Genomic DNA, 24842 nt, shown 5'->3' on the forward strand with positions numbered 1-24842 from the left:
AATTTTTTCGAATCAGATCGGATCAATAGGGTCAGACACCATCCGAGTTTTAAAAAAGTATCAACCACGTGCAAGGGCAAGAAGGTAAGAAATGTTACTTTGCAATAACTTTTGATATTTCCTGATTTGATATTTCAAACAAAAATAGATCCAATGTTCTTTCCCCCCACCAACACGCTTTTATTTAAACAAACAATTAAAGTTGCATTTTTAGCAAGCTAACTTCATTCTTTATTACCATTTTCATTACTCAACAACAATTTCAGTTTCAAATCACAACCATCACTTCCAATTCTCTCCATTTTCCAGGTTCTATCATTTAATTAATCACTCAATCTTACTTTCAATTTCATTATTCTCAATCTTTTCTCTAATTTTGATTGCTTTGTAAATATATATATATTTAGGGTTTATTAATCTATTTCTGTTGAATCATATTTTCAATTTCAACAGATTTATATACTATACTTGATTACTGGTTATTGCATTTACTAATTTAGATCAGATTGTATCTGATTGTTTGAATTTGAGTTTGAATTTGTTGGAATGAATAGTGGTGGTTTGATTGGGGTTTCTACTAGAGCTCTGATTAGTCGTAAGAGTAAGAATCCGATTAATTTAGGGTTTTCACGGAATGTTATAGTGATTGATGATATGTCGAGTTTACGAGGTTATAGGCCTAATTATAAGATTAGGAAGTATAGATATGATCATTGTACATTGAATGTTGTAGGTAGTAAATGTAAGAATGGCTCGAATCGGATGGCTTTTTGTGATTCCGGTTCTAGTTGGAGTCATGCTAGGACTTTATTACGTTGTCGTCGTGGCAATGATAGGAGTAGGGGTGTTGCTATGGTGGTGAATGTAGCGTCGGACTATAGGAACAATTCGACTTCATCATCATCATCGGTGTCTAAAGCTCGTGTTAATGAGAAGAGCTTTGAGAAGTATTACATTCAAGGTGGATTGAATGTGAATGTAGATGTGAATCCTTTGGTGATAGAGAGGATAGAAGATGATATAGGTGTAGAAGAAAAGAAGGATAGTGTAGGTGTAAATAATAATGACATAGAAGAGTTGAATGAGGTTGGAGCTTCCACTCGTAAGGCTAAGTTGTCGGAGATTGAGGAGGAGGCGTGGGAGCTTTTGAGGAGCTCTATTGTGAATTATTGTGGAAATCCTGTGGGGACGGTGGCAGCAAATGATCCGAATGACAAGGAGCAGCTTAACTATGATCAAGTTTTTATTCGGGATTTTGTTCCTTCAGCACTTGCCTTTTTACTCAATGGGGAAGGAGACATTGTGAAGAATTTTCTGCTTCATACATTGCAATTGCAGGTAATCTATTGTATCCTTTAGCTAAGTAGAAGCCGACATTGTCACTTCAGATGTATGGTAGCATGCTGCATATTTCATTCTTGTCTATGTTCTTTGTTGCTGTCTATGTAGAATTACTATATATGTTTAGGTGGGAGTGAGATAAAGAAAATTAAGATTCATTATACCCCTTGAATTTATATCCTGTCATTCGCGCCCAACTACTGAAGCACTATAGAGGAAAATACAGAAATTACACATAGTGATTTAGGTAGCTGAGATTTGGATGCTGGTACTTCATGAGTTACCTATCATGACATCTTATATGCTATTACTGCTGGTCTCTTGAAGGGCCAAATACCCGAATATTGGTATTTTAGCAAGAATGTCCATTTGTCACTGAACATATATTATAATTATAGCATTTGGGAACCAAAATTATTGAACGGAAAAGCTGGTTGCTTTTGGTTATACATTATACTTCTTTTATCAATCACATTCCTTAATCCTTAGTTTTTGTGAAGAGACAACACAGTGAGATAGAGGAAGCATTGTTATGAAATTTATATCTCGGTTGAGAAATCTACAAATGTTAAGTCTGTGATTGTAATTTGAGGTAGTAGTTATAAAAAAACGGGGTAATTTTAATTTGGCTGCTGACTTACGACTTAGAAGGTATAATAACAGGCTTTTCTAAAACAAGCTGGCATAAATTGTTGCTGTGTTATAATGTTAAGCATATCTTAAGGCATTTATCTAAGTTTCTTCTTGCTTAATCCATAGAGCTGGGAGAAAACTGTTGATTGCTATTCTCCTGGACAAGGGTTGATGCCAGCAAGTTTTAAAGTTCAAACCGTGGCTCTTGAAGGAAAAGAAGGAGCCTTTACAGAAGTTTTGGACCCAGATTTTGGTGAAGCAGCCATTGGACGTGTGGCTCCTGTTGATTCTGGTATTGTATTCACCTAATTTTAGACTTGAAGATTTCATTAATGTTCTTGCACGATCCATAAAATGCTATTTGATGTGCAGGTTTGTGGTGGATTATCTTGTTGAGAGCTTATGGAAAGATTACTGGTGATTATTCACTACAAGAAAGGGTGGATGTTCAGACAGGGATTCGATTGATTGTCAACCTCTGCTTAACTAATGGATTTGATATGTTCCCTACACTTTTAGTCACTGATGGTTCCTGCATGATTGATAGGCGCATGGGTATACACGGCCATCCTCTTGAGATTCAAGTAAGTTTACCTCTCATTATTCTAGGCCTTACTTTCGGTATCTCATGCTGCGCTAATTTGTTATATTCATGTTTGTTGGTGTGCAATGATGTTCAAGCAAAATAGGTGATGTGATGTCACCTGTTCTGTATGTATACCCATTGCCAGTCCTGTTTAATTCCATTGGTACATTGTAGCTTACAATGGCTATAATCATGTTATGTCTGATTTGGTCATACATTCATCGATAAATGTTCCTGTATTGATGGCTAAATCATGTGTTAATGTGGGTTTATAATGGTCTGGTCTGCATCAGTTGAATTCTGAGTGTCTGACAATTAGTGAACATTCTAGACAGAATATTAAAGCATTAATATTTGTTCTTTGCATGGCAGATCATTGTTTTGCTCTTTGCATGGGAGATCGTTGTAGTTCCCATTTCTGTTGTCTTGACTTTTGGCAGTATTGGAGAACTTGGGAGAGCTAACATTTTTTTCCCAGAAATTGGCATTCTATTTATTAATTATTTTTTTTGGCATGCTATTTGAAACTTACAATTTTGTTGTGGCTATTCTAGTACAATCTCAGCTGAGATGCGTTTTATTTTTGGCTTGTAGCTTTGGTGCCGATTAGAGTTCAGTAGATAAATTACTTTTTCTGATGGGATTATAATATTTGAGAATACAAATGGGTTTTAACTTAATCTATGTCATAATTATAACTATCCGTAATCTTGCAGGCCTTATTCTACTCGGCTTTACGTTGCTCACGTGAGATGCTAATCGTTAGTGATGGTACCAAAAGTCTGATAGCAGCAATCAACAATAGATTAAGTGCACTGTCTTTTCATATTAGGGAATATTATTGGGTTGACATGAAGAAGCTCAATGAAATATATCGTTACAAAACAGAGGAATATTCTACTGATGCCATCAACAAGTTTAATATCTATCCAGAACAGATACCTTCATGGCTGGCAGACTGGATCGTTGAGGAAGGTGGTTATTTCATTGGTAATCTGCAACCCGCTCACATGGATTTTCGGTTTTTCACACTTGGGAATCTTTGGTCTATAATTTCATCTTTGGGTACTACCCAGCAAAATGAGAGTATACTTACCTTGATCGAATCAAAATGGGATGACCTTATAGCAGATATGCCTCTTAAAATATGTTATCCTGCTATGGAGTCTGAGGAATGGCGTATCATCACTGGCTGTGATCCAAAGAACACGTAAAGTCTAGTTTCTTCTGCATTTGTTTTCTAATTTATAGTTGTTTACGGATGTGTTTGATCTTGGTTGTTAGCCCTGATCCTCTTCATTTGCATGCAGTCCATGGTCATATCATAATGGTGGATCTTGGCCAACACTTTTGTGGCAGGTATGTATTTTTCGATGTTTACCGCGATATCTTTCCATATGGTCCCCTAACTTGGGTGTGGGTGAAAGTTTCTCTGTCAATTCTAGTCATTGAAATGCAATATTCTTGTATCTACTAAGGTCTGTTGTAATCAACTAATCATAGTCTGTTAGATGGTGTCTGGCTCTCTTCTACCTCTTTTTTACTTCCCTTTGAATCTGTTTTTTCTTAGTTTCCAATTATTCCTTCCACCTACAGTCAAAAGTATCACTGCCTTCAAAGAAGGGGTTTACTTTTTTTTCTCCACTCCCCCCCCCACCAAATCTCAATTTCTCGTTCAAAAGTGTGTTACTATGGAATTTCTTTGTATCAGTGCCAAGGCTCCAATACCAGTTTCAACTGGGTAAGCGCAAGACATATATTGGCTCTGTTATGGGGCAGTTTTTCTGTTTTGGAGATAACTGATTCACTGGTTACGGGCAGTGGGTAGACATTTAGCATCACTTATTCAGAGGGGATGGTTGACTAGATGACTAGTATTAATACCTGAAGTCATGTACTATGGTAACTAGGCTTTGACCTTGTGCTTTACTTGTAAAGTGTAGAGCAACATGGAAACTCTACATGACAACAATTCATCAGCAGGATAGATACCCAACATACAGATTGCACGATTTTACGTGGAATGGGATATCATATAGAAGATATCAAGAAATAACTAAATACTAGGGGCACTAGACAAACACTAAACAGTAACACACTAACACCCATAAAATCCTAATGAATTTTGCTAATAAATATCAAGGCTATTGAAGTTTGCTAGCAAAGAACTTCTTAGCGTCTGTTTCGTTGAGGCTGTAGCCCAGACTTAGACAGCAAGGGCATATGTTTTGGTAGTCAGCATGTGGTGGATATGAGTTGAATTTTGTTAAATGTACATTCTCTCCTACCTGACTAAACAAGCCTAGTTTCAGAAACAAATTTTAACAATGGCAGCTGTTGTATTACCATTTTGCTTCTTTTGATTGAAGCACCCTCACCTGTGGTCAGCATACTTAAGAGTCGGTAGCTCTTCTTGCTCAAGTGAAATCAGTTTCATTTGGCTCTAGATGGAGATTCTATACTCTTTAGAGAACTCTTTTTTCACATCTTCGATTTCCTGCTAAGATAGTTGTTAGGCTTGGTTTTCTGTAAGTTCAAGATATTTGGCATAAGCCATCCTTGCTTTTGCTTTGTCTTGTGAGTGTTACGTTTATCTTCACTTCACATGCATATGGACTTTATGTAGTGAGAACAAGAGGAATTTCTAGTAATTTTTTCGTATTTAAAATCGAATAAATAAGTCTTTCAATAAAGATTAAAGTTATCTTTTTATGATGAAACCTATAAAGCCTAGTCCAAATAATAGAACTAAGCCTAAACCCACTTATTTAAAAAAAAAAAAAAAAACTCAATAGATCTGTCGTCAACAGAAAATTAGAGTGATTTGTGCAGTATGGACCTTTGTAACTTGACTTTGGTGTCAAGTCTTGGTCAAATTGAGGGCCAGAATAAACAGTTTTAAGTGAGCATCACTAATCTCTGTTGCTTTCCAAGGCGTGGTTTTATCATCAGATCACCAAAGGAACTTAATATTTATCTATTGGAGAACACATTACTGTCCCCTACACTTCACCCCTTTGCTTGCATGAACAGTGTTTCCCTCGTCACAACCACTGGCATCATGAATGCTGATAATTTGCTATATGATGTTGCTCTTAACTATGCTTGTTTTGCAGTTCACACTAGCTTGCATAAAGATGAGGAGGCCAGAGCTAGCTGAAAAAGCTATTACTTTGGCTGAGAAAAGGCTTTCAGTGGACAAATGGCCAGAGTATTATGATACTAAAAAGGGACGGTTTATTGGTAAACAAGCACGCCTTCATCAAACTTGGACTGTTGCTGGGTATCTAACATCAAAGATGCTCCTGGAAAACCCTAATGCTGCTTCGGCCTTGACTTGTGATGAGGATTATGAGCTTCTTGAGATTTGTGTTTGTGCACTCAATAAAGGAGGCCGAAAGAAGTGCTCTCGTGGTGTCACTAGACATCAGCAAATGGCGTAGTTCTTGATATTGGTTGCCAAATCTCTGTTTCAAAAAGCGCAAATTATTAATGCAAGTTGGGATCTGTTTCTACTGTAAATCTAGACAATATAGCGCCAGAGGAGTTGAGCTTTTATTACAACTCCTGATGGTATTAAGATTCTTGCTGATAATTGTTTCACTAACATGTAAACTTGTGGATTCTAGGATTGAATGAACTAGATAAGACATGACATTTAGTGTTCAACATATACCTGAATGTTACTACGTGTAATTTTCTTAAAACCTACGAAGTATGTTGATTGAAAGTAAAGAAAATTCAATATTTGGTCTTGTATCTTAATATGGATATCATTGATTGCTATTGCTACATTATCCTGTTATCTGGTGACTTTAGCCAGTTTGTGTCTTTGTGATGTCATAAAGTACCATTTTTAAAAATTAATCTATTTTGTACAAACTACAGTAAAAGATTCAAGAAAAAAACAAATACGTCAAGATTGATTTTCTGTTATATAAGAACGTGACTATTTTTCATTTTGGTGGGTGTAATATACTTCGTATTAAGTCATTGTAAAAGAAAAAACAAAACTGAAAGGAGTATGAAACATCTTTATGAACGAAGGGGAGTATTAGTTTCAAAGAAGGACGCTCGATTTATCATTCTGAATTCTGATGAACATAATGAGGGGTAAAAGTCAGCATATTTTAGGGTGGATATTAGTAAAATCGTTAATATCAGTAACGGTTTTACGGAGTAATAGTTTTACCTAAAACCTAGTCGTACTAGCGGTTTTACCTTAATATATGCCGATTTTGCCAACTTCGATTTTCTCAGTTTTAAGCCTTAGACAGTTGCGCGACCAAGCAAAATCACTCAAAAACAGAAAAGCAAGCACAGCAACACAGAAAATAGTGTAATGAGCGGAAACAGAAGCAGCAGCAACAGCGCAAATGCAGTTTTTTACGCACAAACATACCACCCCATTCAAGCCGGCAGCATCGATGGCACCGACATTCTTCCTCACGACAACGCTGTTTACAGAGCTCTTCTCTGCTCTTCCGCCGGCCTCTGTACTCCCTCTTCCTCTCTCCTCTTTCTTTCTGAAACCCATTTCACAATTCATTCATATAATTCTTTTTTGGGTAATTTGCAGATGACCCATTTGGTGATCCTAAAGTTACAGGTGACCCCTATTGTACTTTGTTTGTTGGTCATCTCTCTCGCTCCACAACTGAAGATACCCTTAACAAGGTTAATTCATTGATTTTTTTCATGAATTGTGATACCCTTTTAATTATTTGGAGTGTATAATGTTTTCGAATTAAGGGGAAATAAAATTCTGATTGTTTTATGGTCGTTGGTTGTGTTTACAGGCTATGAACAGGTATGGTAGGGTGAAGAATCTTCGGATAGTGAGAGATATTGGTAAGATTACAGTCGTCGTTTCGGGTTTTTTTTGTTTGGTTTGTGAAATTTGTGTTATTGGATACATTATTATCGTAGAATTGTAGTGATTTTGTGTGGTGTATGGTTATATTAATTTTGGGTTTTCTTAATTGTTCAATAAAGGGTTGTTTAATGGAGTAGATTGTTGAATGTAGCATATGGTTGATGCAATTTGGTATGTTGATTTTATAATAAGCATGTGTAAGAGCTTCACCTTTTGTGTTTCTGCTCTAAAACATGCAACAAAGTTTAAGATTAAAGATAGGGATTAGGGAATATGCAATGGAAGGGAATAAGTGGTGCCGGGAATAACTTAGTATAAGTGAAGGGATTAAGAGAGTTATTATGGAATTATAGTGTATGGAATACATAGAGTGACAAAGACTAAAGAACCCTGCTTCAATTAGTTAGCTAAACAATTTTTTTTCTTGTTAATGAAGATTTCACACTTTAGGATGCCTCTAAACAATTTTGGATGGTACCAACTTATTGGCAGTCCATTTATTAAGTTTCCTAGTTTTAGCTGCAAAAGTGCAAATTCAACTAGGTCCATCTATGAGAAAATTTAATACGTAGCAATTTCAAGTCATGAAGATCTACCTTTCCGTGGGTGCACATGAGGGTTATTTATAACAATTTCATGCTTCTTTAATTTGTTTGATTGAAAGTGGATAAATAGTCAGAGTACTAATACTACAATTTTAGGATTTGAATGAGTGAATGTCATTTGGCTTAGGGGTTGGTTCAATTTGAAATTTCAAAAATGCCTGACCCTGTCAATGGATTGTACAGACTACTAAATTTCTGTTTATACTGGAACCTTTATGAATTTGGAATAGGTACAGACTAATAAATCATTACAAGGTATGAGTACCTGGACGGCTGGACAGTGGGCTTAAGTGTGACACAAATAATTTCATGAGGATATTCTGTAATCTGTATCCATCTAGAAGTGTTCTCACAGAGAACAGTCAGGATCTGTATGCTAGAAAACAGGGATGTGATCAATGCTATAGCCAAGCTACCAAAATGGAAACAATGAAACATTAGTCATTTTGGGTCCAAACTTTTGTCATTTGATCACTCTTGTTTCCATAGGATGTCTTTGCGGTTGAATTCTTTTAATTGGGCCAAAATGTTGAAGTATCTCGAAGTAGCTAAATGTGGTCTCTACACACATTAGTGTAATTAGATATGTTTGGTGGTTATGTTGAATATAGGCTCTTACTAAGCTAAGTTGACTTCATATCATCCGGAGATCTCTCAAAATTAGACTTTTGTAACTGTGATTAATCTCTGAATTGTTTGTTGGATTTGGAGTCTTTGAAATCTTATTGAAGTTTTTTATTAATGAGAATACATGAAATACACTCATTAGAGTAGCTGAGTAGCTTCCTCTGTCAAATAATTTTAAAATAGAAATGACAATTTGTCTTGTAGCAAGCTGCTAACTTTATGCTGTATTGTTGCAGTTACAGGTGCATCGTGTGGTTATGCATTTGTTGAATATGAAACAAACAAGGAAATGAGGTGTGCATATGAGGTTGTGATTTGTTTTTATGTACAGTATATATTTCTCTCTCTCTCTCTCTCTCTCTCTCTCTCTTTCTCTCTCTCTTTTTTTTTTTTTTTTTTTTTTTTTTTTTTTAAAAAAAAATCTATAACCCTTTGGTACCCAAATCATTTTGGGACTAAGGCTTTGTAGTTGTTAACACCCTCTGGTAACCAACCACTTTATCAACCTTGGATCCTTGCTTGGCTAGGGATAGCTTTGCGTTTATCTTAATTTCTACCCATTAATGAATAGGTCCATACTGAATTGCTGATGACGTTGAATTGCACACTGTTCACAATGTTAGCAAACTCTGGCTTTTGGAACTTGTGAATCACAAACTTCAAAGCTTGCGTCAAGATTGGAGGGGAGGGGGTATATAAATGTAGGGATAGCTTATGGCCTATAGTTTGTGGTTCATTATCCTTGGAAGTCCTTTTGATATGGAGTAAAGTGGACAGATATTATAAGGAATGTAACGTGTATGTAAAATTTTCTAGTTTACTTTTCTGTTAAATTCCAAAAAAAGAAAAATGTACCTCTTATTGTTTTCCTTTCCATGTAGGATGCACACCATTCTTTTATTGATGATTCTGAAATCATTGTTGATTACAACAGACAACAACTGATGCCTGGATGGATCCCAAGAAGGTTAGGTCAGTTTATTATCCTTCCTTTTCTTTTCAGTACAGATGTAGGTTTGTCTGATGAAAGGAAATTTCGTATCGTTTGACAAAACCCCTAAAATTAAACAAATTTTTTAAAATTCTAACTAAACCCTATTTAGAATTTTCAAGTCTAGCGTCATGTTTGGAATTGATCCACAAGGACTAAGGGGATGTTGATTTGAATCAAGTAGAACAAGTTGGGATGCGTCAATTGCCAACTAGAAAACTCTAATCTGAACTTAAAACAAGAAAAACTAGCAAGCTAAAGGATTAAGCATGGAGCTAAATCAAAATAATACAGGAAATCAAAGGGAAATGATTAAGAGAAGTTATTAGATAGCTTGATTAAATCTTCAAAGTTGATTACAAAGCTTCCTAAAGTATTCTAATTGTATGTTTTCTCTCTGTAAGTAATCAAATCTCAAAACTGAAGATCCTTATTACAAGAGGGCCTTGAGCCTTAAGCAGTACCCCCAAAACCTAAAATTTGGAGTTCACCCGAATTAGATGATAGTAGGTTCAGAGAAGCTTTTTAGAGCTTTGCTTGGAACTTGTCTATTTGGGAGGCTGTGATGTTTGTGCAGGCGAACTTTTCTTAGTTCAGGCGGACTGTTGCAATTCTCCTTTTCTATATATTTTCTTCTCCCAACTCTGCTTCAAGCTTGATAAAGTCCTCTCCAAATAGCGTATAGTCATTAGCAAATCATCATAGAACGTGTTTGGAGATAAATGAGAAAAACATAGGTTAGAGCCTAAAACATAGGACCAGAGAGATTAGAAGAAGTTAAGGAACTAAATCACCGTAAAACTTCCTAATTCTCTAGCTTATGAGCAATGTAAATGACGCTCATCATTAATTTGACTTGGTTTCTTATCTGTCACAGGAGGAGGGCTTGGTGGTAAGAAGGAATCTGGGCAACTTCGTTTTGGCGGACGAGAAAGACCATTCCGTGCACCCCTGTATGCCCTTTGGTTTTTCTTTCAAATGAAAAAAAGTGAAGAATATTGAATCTTATATTGTTATGATTTGTGGATCTCTGCTTTCCCCCTCTAAATTCTCTTTTTACAAATTGTACTGTTTAAATGTTGTTTGATGGTCTCTCTATTTTTCCCCCCTTTTATTTATTGTTACAGTGGACACTATACATTTTAGTCCATTTGCTTTTATGCCTTTGACTGTCTGCTTTCTGTTATTTGGCCTCTGAGTTTTAGTTAAGGGGAGCGTACTGATTTTATCAGAGAAAAATTCCAATTCTCTTCTTAATTTTTCTGGCTTTTTGAGGGTGGGAGGAAGAGGGTAGAGTCAATAAAGGCAGTGGAGCACTAGCGCAGTTGGTCGTCTGCAATTCTTGAAAGAGAATGTCATTACAAACAAAAGCCTAACTTCTTAGCCTTTATGATTTGTGTATCTTTTGGCTGTTGAAACTTTTATAGCTATTGTCTCTGAGGATGAGCATAATGTTCAGCACCATTTTTAATGTTAGCTTATTGAAACTTGTCAGTTAGTCTTTTGTTCTTCCTTGTGCACTTCCACAGTATCTGAAAAGAATGCGAGGCCTCTGGATTTTGGTCCATTGAGTGGAAATTCCCAACAGATGTTTTCATACACCAGGTTATCAATGATAAAGTTGATAGTGTAATGCTCACTTGTAAAGTTCTGCTTTCTCACACTTGATCTTATCGTAGATTTCTTAGAATGTCTGAAGCGGATGTGTCACTTGTGTAAGCTCTAGTTGAAGTCCACAATTAAATGCTTGCTGATGTCCTGCTTTGATCTGTCAAGTGACTGGGATTTGTAGTAATTTGCAAAACAATCTCAGACTGAATATTATTCGTATCTAATTGAGAGAAGGAACCATTGTGGCATTGTCTGATGTCTCAATATTGAAGTATGTGCATACACGTAAGCTAATAAACTTCTCATGTTTACTGATGTAATTTGTTGATGCAGGCGACCTATACCCTATGATGATTTGAAAAGGCTTGGTATTCCACTTCCACCAGAAGGTAGATATATGTCACGTTACCAGGTACATGTTATTGTTTTCTTTTTGTCTATGAATTTTTCTCTTAGCAACATCAAACAAATCCCTTATATTCGTCTGGCACTCTGGTAACCAGCAGGGTATAGGAAGGGGGTAGACCATAAGTTATCTGTTAGATTTTATCTGTGGGAAGTTTGAATTAAGGAACTGGTTTTGTGGGAGAGGTAGTACCTAAATTCTGTCTGCCCTCATACAATCAATGAAGCTAATTGTATACCATCTTCAGTCTAGCCTTTTTCCTCTTTGCATTATTGTCTCTCTTACCATGTCTGCAGCCTATAGCTAGAGTAAATTGTAGGGCTTACTCTGCGACTCTGCATCGATTTTATTAATCCGATTGGCTTTACATATTGCCAGATCCCATCACCACCTCGGAGGAAAAGGACTTCTGAAGTGAGAGAAACATCACCATCACAATCACCATCACCGTCTAGTAGGAAAAGGAAATATGAAGAGGGAGAATCATCTCCACCCAGAAGGATACGGCATTCCGAAGATTGGGAAACATCATCATCAAGGAGAGAGAAGAACTCCAAACATTCAGAGACATCAAGGAGGGAAAGGGATTCTGAAGACAGGGAAGTATATTCTCCTAGGAGGAAAAGGAGCCCCAAAGACAAGGAAAGCAGAAGGGATAAGCACTCACACAGGCATCAGAAGCATAGAAGACACTCCCATCATCACGAAAAGAGATCTAGGAGTCGAGAAAAACTCATGTGACAAAGATAAGCTTTTGTTTATTAAACTTCATTTGCAATGAGCTAGGATTATAGTTTGTGTCTCAATATGGATATCATTGATTACTATTGCTAGCTTATTCTGTTTTCCGGTGACTTTGGCCGGTTCGTGATGTCATAAAGTTCCATTTTAAAAAATTAATCTATTGTATACAACTATAGTAAAAGATTTAATAAAACCACGAATCAGTCAAGATTGATTCTCTGTTATATACGAACGTGACTATTTTTCATTTTACCTATAATTTTGGTGAGTGTAATATACCTTTGTGTAAGTCATTGAGAAAGAAAAAACAAAAATAAAAGGAGTATAAAACATTTTTTAAGGAAAGGAGGGGAGTATTGGTTTAAGGAGGGAGCCTCGGATTATCATTCTGATAAATATTAAGGGGTACAAATCGGCATATTTTAGGGCAAAAATAGGTAAAACTGCTAATGCTAGTAGTGGTAGTGGTAGCGGTTTTAGGGAGTACCGGTTTTAAGCTGGATTGCCAACTGTCTTAGTTCTCTTGAACACGACCAAGCAAAATCATTCAAAAACAGAATTAACACAGAAAATAGTGATGAGCGGAAGCAAAAGCAGCAGCAACAGCGTAAATGCAGTGTTTTACGCACAAGCATACCACCCCATTCAAGTCGGCAGCATCGATGGCATCGTCATTCTTCCTCATGACAATTTTGTTGACAAAGCTATTTTCTTCTCTTCCGCTGGCCTCTGTGCTCCTTTTTCTCCTCTTTTCTTACACTTTCTCTTTCTTTTTGCACCCAATTCACAATTCATTTGTATAAGGTTGGGTAATTTGCAGATGACCCATTTGGTGATCCAAAATAGGTGACCCCTATAGTACTTTGTTGGTTGGTCATCTCTCTCATTCCACAGCTGAAGATACCCTTAACAAGGTTATTAATTGATTTTTTTTCATGAATTGATCCCCTTTTAACTACTTCCTCCGCCACGCATTATGTGCAACAAAGTTGCTTGCACAAACTCCAAGAAGAAATTTGTTAAGTGTAAATTAGTTTATGAGAGAGAAAACAAGCCCATGTGATTAAGGAAATGAAATGCATGTGGGACCGTTACTTTTGGAGCAAAAACCTGAACAGCTTTATAAAAAAAGGGAGGGAACTTTAAATTTTCAGAATTTTTAAAATTTCAGCCAAATTTAAGTTTGGCTCCACCAGCCACATTAAGTACCAAAAGAGCACTATAAATACACTACTACAGTCAAGGAGTTTCCCTCTCTCTTCATAAATTACAACCACCATAAATACACTACCGAGTTAGCATTAAATACAATCAGTTTACAAAAATACAAAATCAGCATTATAATCATGGTTTAGTGGGTGGTCAAAGCAGCATCATTTGAAGGGTCAATCTTCAGCACGTACTTAGCTTCTTTAGTTCATCAACTGCCAAAAAAAAAGACTAAAAAATGGAAGAAGAAGATTTTGATCAGTTTTATGGGTTGGATCAATTATTGATGGAAGAAGTGGGATTACAACATCAAGATAACAACACACATGCACAAAATGTGGCACAAGTAAGTAGCAGAAAACAGCTAACACTAAATGGAAAAAGAAGTATTGTTGATGACATTTTATCAACACTACAAGATGATAATTTACCAAGAGGTGCACAAACCAAATTAGCAAGAAAACATGGTGTTCACAGAAGCACAATCAGCAGAGTTTATGCAGATGTAAAGAAACAAAAAGAGAAGGGTGAGCTGATAGATGTCAGAACCAAAAAATTAGGCAAAACAGGTCCTAAACCAAGGGAGTTCTCTGATGAATGGCTGCAATCAGTTCCACTGAGGCTAAGAACAATAGAAAGAAAATATGCAGCAGCCTTAAAAGTATCCCATGTCACCATTCATAGGCTGAAAAAAAGAGGGAAACTCAGAGTGCACACTAGCACCAACCATCCAGCTTTAAGTGATAACCATAAGGTGGCAAGGCTGCAATGGGTATTAAGCCATCTCACCCCTGCTACACCAACTGAAAATGCAACATTTGAGGACATGCATCATGTCATCCACATAGATGAAAAGTGGTTTTATTTGAGCCCGGAAACAAGGAGGTTCTACTTGTTACCAAAAGAAGAAGACCCACACAGATTTCAACAATCCAAAAGGTTTAAGATTAAGGTCATGTTTATGGCAGTCATTGGACACCCAATTCGTGACAGAAATGGTGTTGTCATTCATGATGGAAAATATGGGATTTTCCCATTTGTGGTGAAGGAACCAGCCAAGAAATCAAGCAAGAATAGGCAAGCAGGGACTCTTGTCACAAAAGCAATGCAAAATGTGAATAAAGATGCAATCAGAGAAATGCTCCTCAACAAAGTCATACCAGCCATCATTTCAAAGTGGCCCTCATGCATGGATAAAAATATATGCATACAATGGGACAATGCAAGGCCACACAAAATCCCCCAAGATGAGGAATTTATGGCAGCAACAACACAACAAGGGTTCAACATCACAATGCAGTACCAACCCCCTCAATCCCCTGATCTTAATGTTTTAGATTTGGGTCTTTTCAACACAATCCAATCAATTCAATATGAACATTTTCCAACCAATGTGGATGAGTTAATTGAGAAAGTTGAAGAGGCATTTGCTACATTTGATGCTAATGCAAACAAATACATTTGGCTGTCATTGCAAAGCTGTATGACTGAAATTTTGAAGAAAGATGGTGGGAACAATTACATATTGCAGCATATGAAGAAAAGAGTATTGGACAGACAAGGCATTCTTCCAGAGAGGTTGGAAGTACCATATGAATTGGTTCAATCTGCTGTGAAGTACCTGAATGATAGGTTCAGGCCTGCACATCAACAACCACCAGTTAATGATCATGAAATGGAAGTTGATGCAGATTAGGAAATTTCAGTGTGTGTAAAGTGCAAAGTAAGTTTTTGGATTTAGGGCCTACAATCAGACTGCCACACATAACCATATGTAAGGGACTCAAACACACTTGTGCTTATGTGTAACTTTTGAGTAGTTTTTTTTTTTTTTTTTTTTTTTTTTTTTTGTCCTTTTTTTCTTTTATGTGTCAATGTATTTCATATCAGGCAGTTAGAATAGGTCCCTTTTGTAAGGCAACTATGGTGTATCACTTGAAAAGAATGAATCATTCAATGAAAAACTTTTGAGTTGCTAATATTATTGCATTGTGTGTTTCAAATAAGGGTTCAAAACCTATGGTTTCAAAAATTCCATCAGATGGTTTACACTTTAATCACCACATACAAACCAAATATGGTTACCTCAACACCAATGTCATACAACATAGGTGGAGCAAATCCATAATGCAATATGTTGATCATGTGAGTCCCTTCATCATATGGACCACACAATGCACACCTAAATGAAATGAGGGGGACTCTATACATAGGATCCAAAAAGACTCCAATTCAGTGGAACATGATGCACACATAGTGATCTCTCAATAGTGATCATTGAGATCACAGCCCAAAAAAAACATAAAGTCATCATTCACCCATCAGCAAACCCTTCAAACAACTAGGGACTCAAAACGCAACCACAGGCAGTAGGGTACTCACAACACCATCAACAGGATACCAATAACATTAGCAACAGGATACCAAAAAAATAAACAAGGTACCAACAAAATCAGCCAACTACTTGCAAAACAATCATGCCAAACGCAAGTAAGAAAATTCTAGGTGACTTCAAAGACAATCTGACAAAGAGCACTTCACACCCCACATCATATAAAACATACACTCCTTAATAAATTCCAACAATGGATATTTCAACCAATTAACACCAACACAAACCAATTTCAGCAATTATATGCGCTGCACATTAAAATAAAAAGAAGATTAAGGTTAAGAAACCGTTACGCTGCACGCAATCAGTTGGAGGGATGAAATTTGCGGTCCAGATCTTTTACAAATCCAAGGAGACAAGGATCAAATTTCTCCTCATCAACGACAATCCCAGATCGGACCCTCTTGGACCCGAGTTTGGCCTCTTCAGAAGGGAAAATCATCTTGGGGGGAGGGTCGGACAATTTGAAGCCGTACAACTCTTCTTCCTCCGGGGTTTCATCTGGTTTTTCAGCCACCGTTGAAGTTTCATCTTCTTCAACTAGTTTCGCCCCTTTTCCCCTTAATCTCCTCATCACATCAGAAGAAACCCTTTTCAATTTTTTAGGCTTAGGTTTTGGCCTAGGCAAAGTCTTCATCCAAGCACAGTACTCAGCATCGGTCATATCATCCACACCATTTTCGTCGTCCTCAATTGATTTAAGGACCGTACTAAGAGCCTCGAAAGATTTCTCGGATAACACCTTCTTAGCTTCCTCAGATTTGTAAAAACGCTTGGGTGAAGAAGATTTACCCTCCAATGACTTCAAAAGTTTCGCTAGGACCTTCGTTTCATGGTCGTCCTCACTTTCGAAAAAGGCATCGTACATAGGGGTAAGATCTGCCATTTTTAGGGACTCAATTTCATATCCGAGTAGAACAGGGAAGAACGAGTTATGTATTTAAAGAGTGAGAAAGGAAAATGAAAGAGTTTGAAAGAAAATTGAAGAGTGAGAAACGAAATGGGTGGAGAAGATGAACAGTTGAAGCAAATCACTGAGAAGAGGGAGAAAGAAGGGTTTCTGGAATTTTGGGGAAAACTTAGGGTTTGTGGAATGTGGGATGCAAATGGGTTTTGACGGTTGAATTCGATTTTGTTAGGTGGGGATGAATTAATTTTGGTGGGAATGATTAAGTATAATAAGTTATGTTATAATTTAAGTAAATCTAATTATGAAAATTGATTGTATTTAGTGAGAGTAAAGTGAGGGCAGAAATGTAATTTCACTAAAAAAACTTACTCAAAAAGGAAATTTATCATTTGTTGCACATAATGTGAAACATCCGTTTTTGGTAATTGTTGCACATAATGCGTGGCGGAGGAAGTATATGGATTGTATATAGTTTTCCATTTTGCAGCGTCTTATGCACGGTGATGTGCTCAGTTTTTTTTTTTTTTTTTTTCATTCGAGGTCTATGTCATTAGTGACGGTCCGGGTTGTCCTGAGTAAAACTCAAATCTTGACAGAGGTATCTCTATTTCTTCGGTCCTTCCTTTATGTGGTTCGAAGTACCAAGCAGTTCCCTCTCAAAAGGTCTTGCGTGCTTCTTCTCGATCGTCCACAGTTGATGCAGCTACAAATCAGGTTTCAGAAGAGTTGGTCAAGGTCCCTTCAGTTCAAGTAAGTCCTCCAACAGGGGCGACTTCTCAGTTTAGGGCTAAGGGCTCGGGATTTCGTCTCGCTAAAATCACCAACGGATGGATTCTCGCTTCGGACATCAGGTAAAATGTGTTGTGACAAGGTTTTTGTAGGTTACAGGATGGATCGTGTGGGCTCAAAGCAACGTCTATGTTCGCCTTGCCTCTTCATCTGGAGTTCAACATGTTTGCTCGAGAGAAGCATGCTCGCATTGGTCCTTCCAGGGGCTTTATTACTTAATGTAGTTGTTGTCATGTATGGGGTGTTGTATATTGTTGTTTTTCGTTATAAGTTCTTGTCAAGAAAAAAAAAATCACACAACAATATTGTATTCTTATTTAGATGGGACTAACTGACTAAGGAACCCTTATGGCCTTGTTGCATTATCTTTTGTTTTATTCTTAAAATGTGTAAGTGTGTGCACGTATCTAAGGGTTCGCTTAGCATTGTTGTGCTTTTCTGTGTTTTGGTTTTTTGTTTTTCAAAATTATATGATATTTTCACATAATGAATATAAAATTAGTCAACTTATTAAAAATCACGATAATTCTGAAAAATGACAATTGAAAAGTGGAAACACATTTTTTTTAGGTGTTTGGTTGCTATGAGAATTTACTTCCCATAGGAATTTGTATATTTCATGGGAATTAAATTCCTATCTCAAATTCATGGGAATTGCATAAAATTATTTGGTAGGCAAAAAGGAAGTTGCAATTCATGGGAATTTTGACTTATCTAGGGGTTTGGGTAAGTAACTTCTCATGTTTTGTGGGAAGTCACAATTCCCATGAATTTGCAATTTCCCACATTTACACTTTTTAGGAAATTTTGACCTTTGCTACCAGCGAAAACACCTTGCTTCACATTTGCTACCAGTTAATTTTTTTTTTTTTTTTTTTTTTTTTTTTTTTTTTTTTTTTTTTTTTTTTTTTTTTTTTTTTTTTACCACCTAAATCAAGTTTGTTAAAAATCACTACCACTTAACGGAATCCGTTAAGTTTATTCAAAAAAAAAAAAAAAAAACCAGCCACCCTTAAAAAAGCCTAGCTTCTCCCATCAGCCACCCTCCCCCCCGCCAGCACCCAAAGCTACGACCGGCGCCGACGACCCCACCGGGATCGAACCCCTCCCCTTCCCCCACCCAAAAATCGACACCCCTAACCCTAAACCACCAGCTCGAAACCACCCTAAACGAGTTTTTGGGTTTCTCTTATGGCGGTTTTGGGTGGCTGGGGAACTCCTTCGGGCGACCCCGCTCTTCTCCCCTAGCCCCTAAACCACGATTCAATTTGCGGACTACTTTATTACAGTGAAGAGAGGTGCTATGGTGGCTGATTGGTGGGCGTGAGGCTGTTGGGCGATTCGTGTATGGCGATGAGGACTCGTAAAGAGGGTAGCGACAGCGTTGGGTTGTTGCGGGTTGAAATTGGTCGTTTTCGGCATGGTTGGGTGTCTGTTTGGGGGAAGGGAGAGAATAGGGGTGGTAGGAGTGGGATGAGGTGGGTCGGCCAGCGCGACTAAAGGTGTTTGGGGCGCTGGTCGAGGGTGGGGATGAGGGAAAACGGAGGTGGCTGAAGGTGGCAGTGAGGTGGCTGGGGAAGGAGAGGTGGCTGGACGGTGGTTGGGTGCCACTAACGGAAATAGTAATGATGTAAAACATCAGATAGTGATTTTTTTAACAAACTCTGATTTAGGTGGTAGCAAAGTAAAAAAATAAAAAATAAAAAAAATAAAATAAAATTAAACCGGTAGAAAATGTGAAGCGAGGTATTTTCCCTGGTAGCAAATGTCAAAATTTTCCACTTTTTATTGTTCAACAAACAATTCATCCATTTTCAAATTCCCATGATTTTTCACTTTCCCCATTTTTTTGGTACAACCAAACAACCCCATATTTCTTGTTTTGGGTTTTTTGTTTTCAAAAAATCTAAATTAAATAAGTTATGCCAAACAAAAAGCTATGCCAAATAAACCCTAAACTAATAAGTTTCTCGTTTTTATTGATATAATTTCTTTATGTAGGGGACCTATAATACGAGCGAGCCGCACTAAATTCTCTTATGGAGAAACATGGGATGTACTTCAAGTGGCAATTTCATTATTATTTGCATTAGAACAAGCATTTTATATTTATTTTATTTTATACACTTGCTGACTGTGATTTCCATTGAGAAATGTGAAGCATTCTGTTACTTCACGCAATGCAACATTTGGTCACCATTTGTAATTAACACGCTAACTTCTTCTTCCTCCTTTTCTCACATCAAGCTCCTTTAATGGAGCTTGAGCTTTCATCCTCACCACCCCCCAACAACACCACTATTTCCTAGCAAGGCATCTCATAACCATAAAAATTAGAGGGTTACAAAGCCAGATACCTCAACAGCGTAGACTCATTATACGAGACTTTGTTAGAGAAATGAAACACCACACACATGGATTTTTAAACACATTCCCTTAGACGATCAAGCACTTATCTGGAGGCTGTCCGCATTGATATCCGATATCAACCAAGTTTGTTAATAACATGGCATAGCTGTAAATAGTTGGCATGAATTTCTGAAAAGTAATGTTTTAGTAGTGGAATGGTGACGAGGACACCATTTTGTGTCAGTTGTAACGGTACTGTAATTCCTCCCAAGGCAAACAAAGTAGCACACCACCATCACCACACTTGCTTCTTTTTCACTCCATGAACGCCACCAACAACCCCCTTATTCCATGAATACCGGGCGGACGGCGGCTTCGCCGCCAAACTTAGAGAAAACCCTAAGAAATAATACATAAATTTGGGGAATGCTAAACCTAAAATGGTAGGTGTCTTTGAGCAACGATATTTGGGTTTAACAATGGAGCAACTTTGGGGTTTGATTTGACGAAAATCGAGCTTGAAGAAAGCTTCGTGGATTCAATTGTTGATGAAATTGCTCCAAACTTGGATTGAAGAAGGTAAAATTGTATCTTTTTCGATGGTTGGTGGGAACTCATGATAAATGGTGGTGGGTATAGTGGTGGTGGTTGTGGCGGTGAATAATCAATATGACCAATTTTTCCTTCTCTCTCCTCACATGGCTACTACTTCCTTCTTTCTCCTCCATTCCCTTGGCTATGCCTAAGATCGACCACCTTCGCGGATCAAAAGCGGCCGGCCGGCCGACCAAACAATAGACACTCTAGTAGCAAATTATGAAAATTGGGCCCATACAAACCCCTTAGGGAAGGGATTAGCTTATACTTGTGGTGCTGCGAGGGTCGAATAGTGGTGCTAGAAAATGTGTGGTGGTCGACTGGTGAAGGTAAAGGGAGGTCGTGCGGTGGTCGGCTGGGGTCGACTAGTGAAGCTAAAGGTTGTTGGTGGTTGGTTGGTGAAACAGCAGGTGGTGGTCGACTGTTAAGCTTGAAGATGGTGAATTATTCCTTTGAACCCTTAGAACGGGGCTGACATAACAGGAATGAGTTAGATTATTGGCATGGACCACCGTGCCCCTCATTAAACTGACAAAAAGACCGAATTACCCCTGATATTAACAATACAAGTTGATATCAGATATCAACTTGTATTTCCTCCACTTATCTGCTCCATCCTTGTATAAGAACTGCTTGATTCTTCTCTGCTTATCATACTCTAACTAGAGTAGCTGTCTTACTTTGTCACTACATTCGTAGTTCCTAACAACACACATAAAGACACTTATGAGAAATAGTGTAGAGAACATGAGGATTTACTTACCCCCACAATGGCGGCTTTGCTGCCAAATTAAACAAAAACCCTAAGATAAAAGGGAGAAAAAAAGGGCATAATCAACCCTACAGGGTAAGGGTGTCATCTTCCTCCATTGAAGTGGCGCTTGAGCTCATTGAAGATGCTCTTCGGATTCTCGGAGTTACTCACAGAAATACAGACCTTTTGTTACACCACCACCCCGTTGCCTAACTTACAACCACGAACGACCTCGCATATCTTTAATTCCAGAACTATAAGTTTAATAGAGGATGAAATAGGAAGAGTAGCGAAGAGGGAAGAAGGTTTTGCCATTTTGGTTGAGGTTGGAGTAAATGGGATTACTGGGACTTTGAAGGAAGTTTCTGTACTTTACTAACGTCATCAACAAAATTTCGTTAACCCAATTCACACTCCATTCTATGTGATATTACACACAAAGATGATCTTACCCCTAGCTACCAGCCTTAAAAATACAAAATACCCTTATGAGATGCATTTCATGTTTATCAAGAAGAGAAATAGGAATTTACCCCTAGATAATACCCTATGATGATTTGAAAAGGCTTGGTATTCCACCTTCACTAGGGAGATATATATCACATTACTAGGTACATGTTACGGTTTCCTCATCATCAATAATGATGAAAAATCCCTTATACTTCCCATGTAGTACCTCTGTTATATATTATTTGCAACGATTTGACATAAAGTAGTGAGGGAAAATGTCTTATTGTTGCAAATAATATGTAACCGGAGGTAGTATTTTAATAAGTGCATCATATTCAATTTTGGAGTTGTATAATAATTGCAACATCAATATTAATGCAATGATTATATTTTCTCTCTATCTCTCTTTTCATCACATGGGATTATAAAGGAAAATGATGACTAAATCACCCTTGTCATTATTATTAGTCAATGTTTATAGTTTGTGTAATCCCATGAATTACTCTTTATCTTAGGTTGATAATAAAAGTATATCCCTAACTCTTTATTTATGTACTTAGGGTCTGTTCTCTTCAAATTATTTTCAGTTCAGTTCAGCTCCAATAAGTTCAGTTCAGTTCAGTTCAGCTTAGTTCAGTCAATCAGAATAGGCCCTTAGTCATTTTTTTTTACCTAGTCATAGTTTGTTACTTTTTTGATCTTCAATTGTTCATTCATGTACTGTATGCACTTTTGTTTAATCTTCAATATAATTACGCTTTCTAATATTCTCTTTCTCAAAACTCGATTGTTGGTGTGTAAGGGTATATCGGGTATGTCCAATGTCCAAATATACTTAAGCTTCGCTTTGCCAAAATGTCTGAGAGCTCCGCTTGCAAGAAAGAGAGGTAAGCTTCCCTAGGGGGTTGACGCACATGAATATGAGAAGAATAAAGTAGAGGCCTATTTAGGGAAGGTTCAATCTCTTTTAGGTTGGATTTGTACCTTCATTCCCAAATATTCAGTCATGGTTCCGAACCACTATGGAGTTAGCGATCTCATGGATCGTGAAGGGGTGTAACCTTCACCCTGTGAACGGTTTACAAGTTCCTAAAACTTGTTGGCGACTCTTTTGCTCTAGCTTCCTCCCCTTTGGACGCCACCATACTTAAGTGTATGATCACAGTGGGGCTCAAGTGTGGGATGCTTGAAATATTCCCTACAGGTGTACACACACTTGTGCAAGGTTCGCCAACAAGGTGCGGCCGTAATAATCATGCATTTATTCATTCACATACATATTCACGCATAATTATATTAAGGGATCTCCAATGCTCATCCCTATCCACTTAGAGCTAGACTCGGAATGTAACACCCCCAAATCTCCCTCTACAAAAATACTAGTATAATACGTTTAATTATACCGTAGAGATAGACTTAGGTGTATTATCGCCGCGTGATTACGCAAGGCTACTCAAAACTTACTAAATAAAAACCAATACTTTGCAGCGGAAACATCAACACTCTTTCTTTATTAATACTTATAAAAATAGTAACATTGTTATAAGTACTCAAAATAAAGACGAGACCAACATTCCTAAACTAGGTGAAGCAAATCCCGAGACTCCCATATGTTCATTCATGACTCCACCTAAAAATAGTTAACACTGCTTACCATTACGGTAAACAGGGCGAACCAAAACAAATATGAAATACGGATTAGCAAAATATGCTAAGTACGATAAGTGCAAGATAATGTAAACTTAATTCATTTGCAAACATGCTTTTAAAACCAATTCCAATGATTAATCCAATAATTCCAAAACTCATGATTCAAAACCAATTCTCAATAATCTCAAAACAATTCCAATAACTCAATAAGTAAATAGAAATGATTTATAAAACCAATTTCTCTTTTTAAAAACCAATGATCTCGAGATACTAAAAAATAATACCAATAACTCAATAATTCAATAATAGTAATTATTAAAATCAATTCTTTTCAAAAGCCCAATTTCCTCTCTAAGTGTGCACACCCCCCAAGCTAGTCTCCTACTATTTCAAGGCTATTCTTGGAGAAAGACTAGGTCATACAAAGTCCATAGTGTTCAATGAATCCGCATAGTGGGATTAATATAATAATCATGCTTGTAAAGCTTTTATAATAATAATTCAATAATTCTCATGAAATTTCTCTTTGAATAAAATCAACCTTTATTATAGTTTAAATCAAAACTCCTTTTGTATTTAATTCAATCAAGCTTTCAAAAACCCTTTTAAAAACTCTTTAAATCAATCCAACATACTCTTAAAAATCCAAATTCCTTTGAACATAATAAATAATTTCAAACCATTCAAAAAATGATATTTAAAATAAATCCTTTTATCAAAACAAATATTAAAATCAATTCCTTCAACCATACTTTATTTCATAAATCATAACTCAAATCAATTCAATTCAATCACTAATAAAATCATATGAAACATGCTATTCAAATCAATCACTTTCAAAAGTATCTAGCCACCTAAACGTACCTTGATTCTGAATATCAATCAATACTTCGCACTTTCAAAGTTCAATCACGAATACACCTTGCAAATAACATAACCATAAGGTTATCACAACATAAACTCAAATCTAATGTGCATGGACTATAAAACTCTTTTATAATAATACTTTAATATAAAATTATAACTTTGAAACAGGTATTTGTATTTTAGAAAACTAACCAAGAAGAAGATAAAGGAATAGAATTAAAGAGAATTGAATTTTATTGGAAAGAATAGGCAGAACTTGCAGAGGCCATAAATCCTTCAATATAACTCCAAATTGGGTGATTCTTGAGCCTAACCTCAAGGATTTTTCGAGAGAAACAATATTTTGTGAAACACCAATAACCCAAAAACTGAGCAGAAGTGCCCGAAAACTGGCTTCAAAGGTATACAGGCTGATTTGTGTAAGAAGAGGAGAAGAAAGTATGAAAAGGTTTAGG

At 36.9% G+C, this 24842-nt stretch overlaps 3 protein-coding genes across 3 annotated transcripts; all 3 read left to right on the forward strand.

Moving 5' to 3' along the window:
- The first annotated feature begins 234 nt into the window (after positions 1-234).
- LOC145582995 (alkaline/neutral invertase A, mitochondrial-like) lies at positions 235-6319 on the forward strand. Its single transcript, XM_081640086.1, has 6 exons — positions 235-1338; positions 2101-2266; positions 2347-2558; positions 3277-3770; positions 3871-3919; positions 5677-6319. The coding sequence occupies exons 1-6, from the start codon at positions 547-549 to the stop codon at positions 6001-6003; spliced, it is 2040 nt and encodes a 679-aa protein (XP_081496212.1). The 5' UTR covers positions 235-546; the 3' UTR covers positions 6004-6319.
- Positions 6320-6826: 507 nt separating this feature from the next.
- On the forward strand, positions 6827-12630 carry LOC145581975 (U11/U12 small nuclear ribonucleoprotein 35 kDa protein-like). The gene is made up of 8 exons (XM_081639014.1): positions 6827-7056; positions 7140-7237; positions 7360-7411; positions 8905-8975; positions 9550-9640; positions 10537-10612; positions 11604-11682; positions 12055-12630. Exons 1-8 carry the CDS (start codon positions 6903-6905, stop codon positions 12415-12417), a joined length of 984 nt encoding a protein of 327 aa, XP_081495140.1. The 5' UTR covers positions 6827-6902; the 3' UTR covers positions 12418-12630.
- A 1237-nt stretch (positions 12631-13867) lies between these two features.
- LOC145580871 (uncharacterized) lies at positions 13868-15325 on the forward strand. Its single transcript, XM_081637957.1, has one exon. It carries the CDS (start codon positions 13868-13870, stop codon positions 15323-15325), a length of 1458 nt encoding a protein of 485 aa, XP_081494083.1.
- The last annotated feature ends 9517 nt before the right edge of the window (positions 15326-24842 follow it).

This window comes from Chenopodium album, chromosome 15 (genome assembly GCF_948465745.1).
Source record: "Chenopodium album chromosome 15, dcCheAlbu1.1, whole genome shotgun sequence".
Lineage (NCBI taxonomy): Eukaryota > Viridiplantae > Streptophyta > Magnoliopsida > Caryophyllales > Amaranthaceae > Chenopodium > Chenopodium album.

Coding starts and splice junctions, on each gene's coding strand:
- LOC145582995 (XM_081640086.1), top strand. CDS start 547: ATGAATAGTGGTGGTTTGATTGGGGTTTCTACTAGAGCTCTGATTAGT. Junction 2,267..2,346: donor TGTGGCTCCTGTTGATTCTG/GTATTGTATTCA, acceptor TTTGATGTGCAG/GTTTGTGGTGGATTATCTTG. Junction 3,920..5,676: donor GGCCAACACTTTTGTGGCAG/GTATGTATTTTT, acceptor CTTGTTTTGCAG/TTCACACTAGCTTGCATAAA.
- LOC145581975 (XM_081639014.1), top strand. CDS start 6,903: ATGAGCGGAAACAGAAGCAGCAGCAACAGCGCAAATGCAGTTTTTTAC. Junction 8,976..9,549: donor AAATGAGGTGTGCATATGAG/GTTGTGATTTGT, acceptor CTTTCCATGTAG/GATGCACACCATTCTTTTAT. Junction 10,613..11,603: donor AGACCATTCCGTGCACCCCT/GTATGCCCTTTG, acceptor TTGTTGATGCAG/GCGACCTATACCCTATGATG.
- LOC145580871 (XM_081637957.1), top strand. CDS start 13,868: ATGGAAGAAGAAGATTTTGATCAGTTTTATGGGTTGGATCAATTATTG.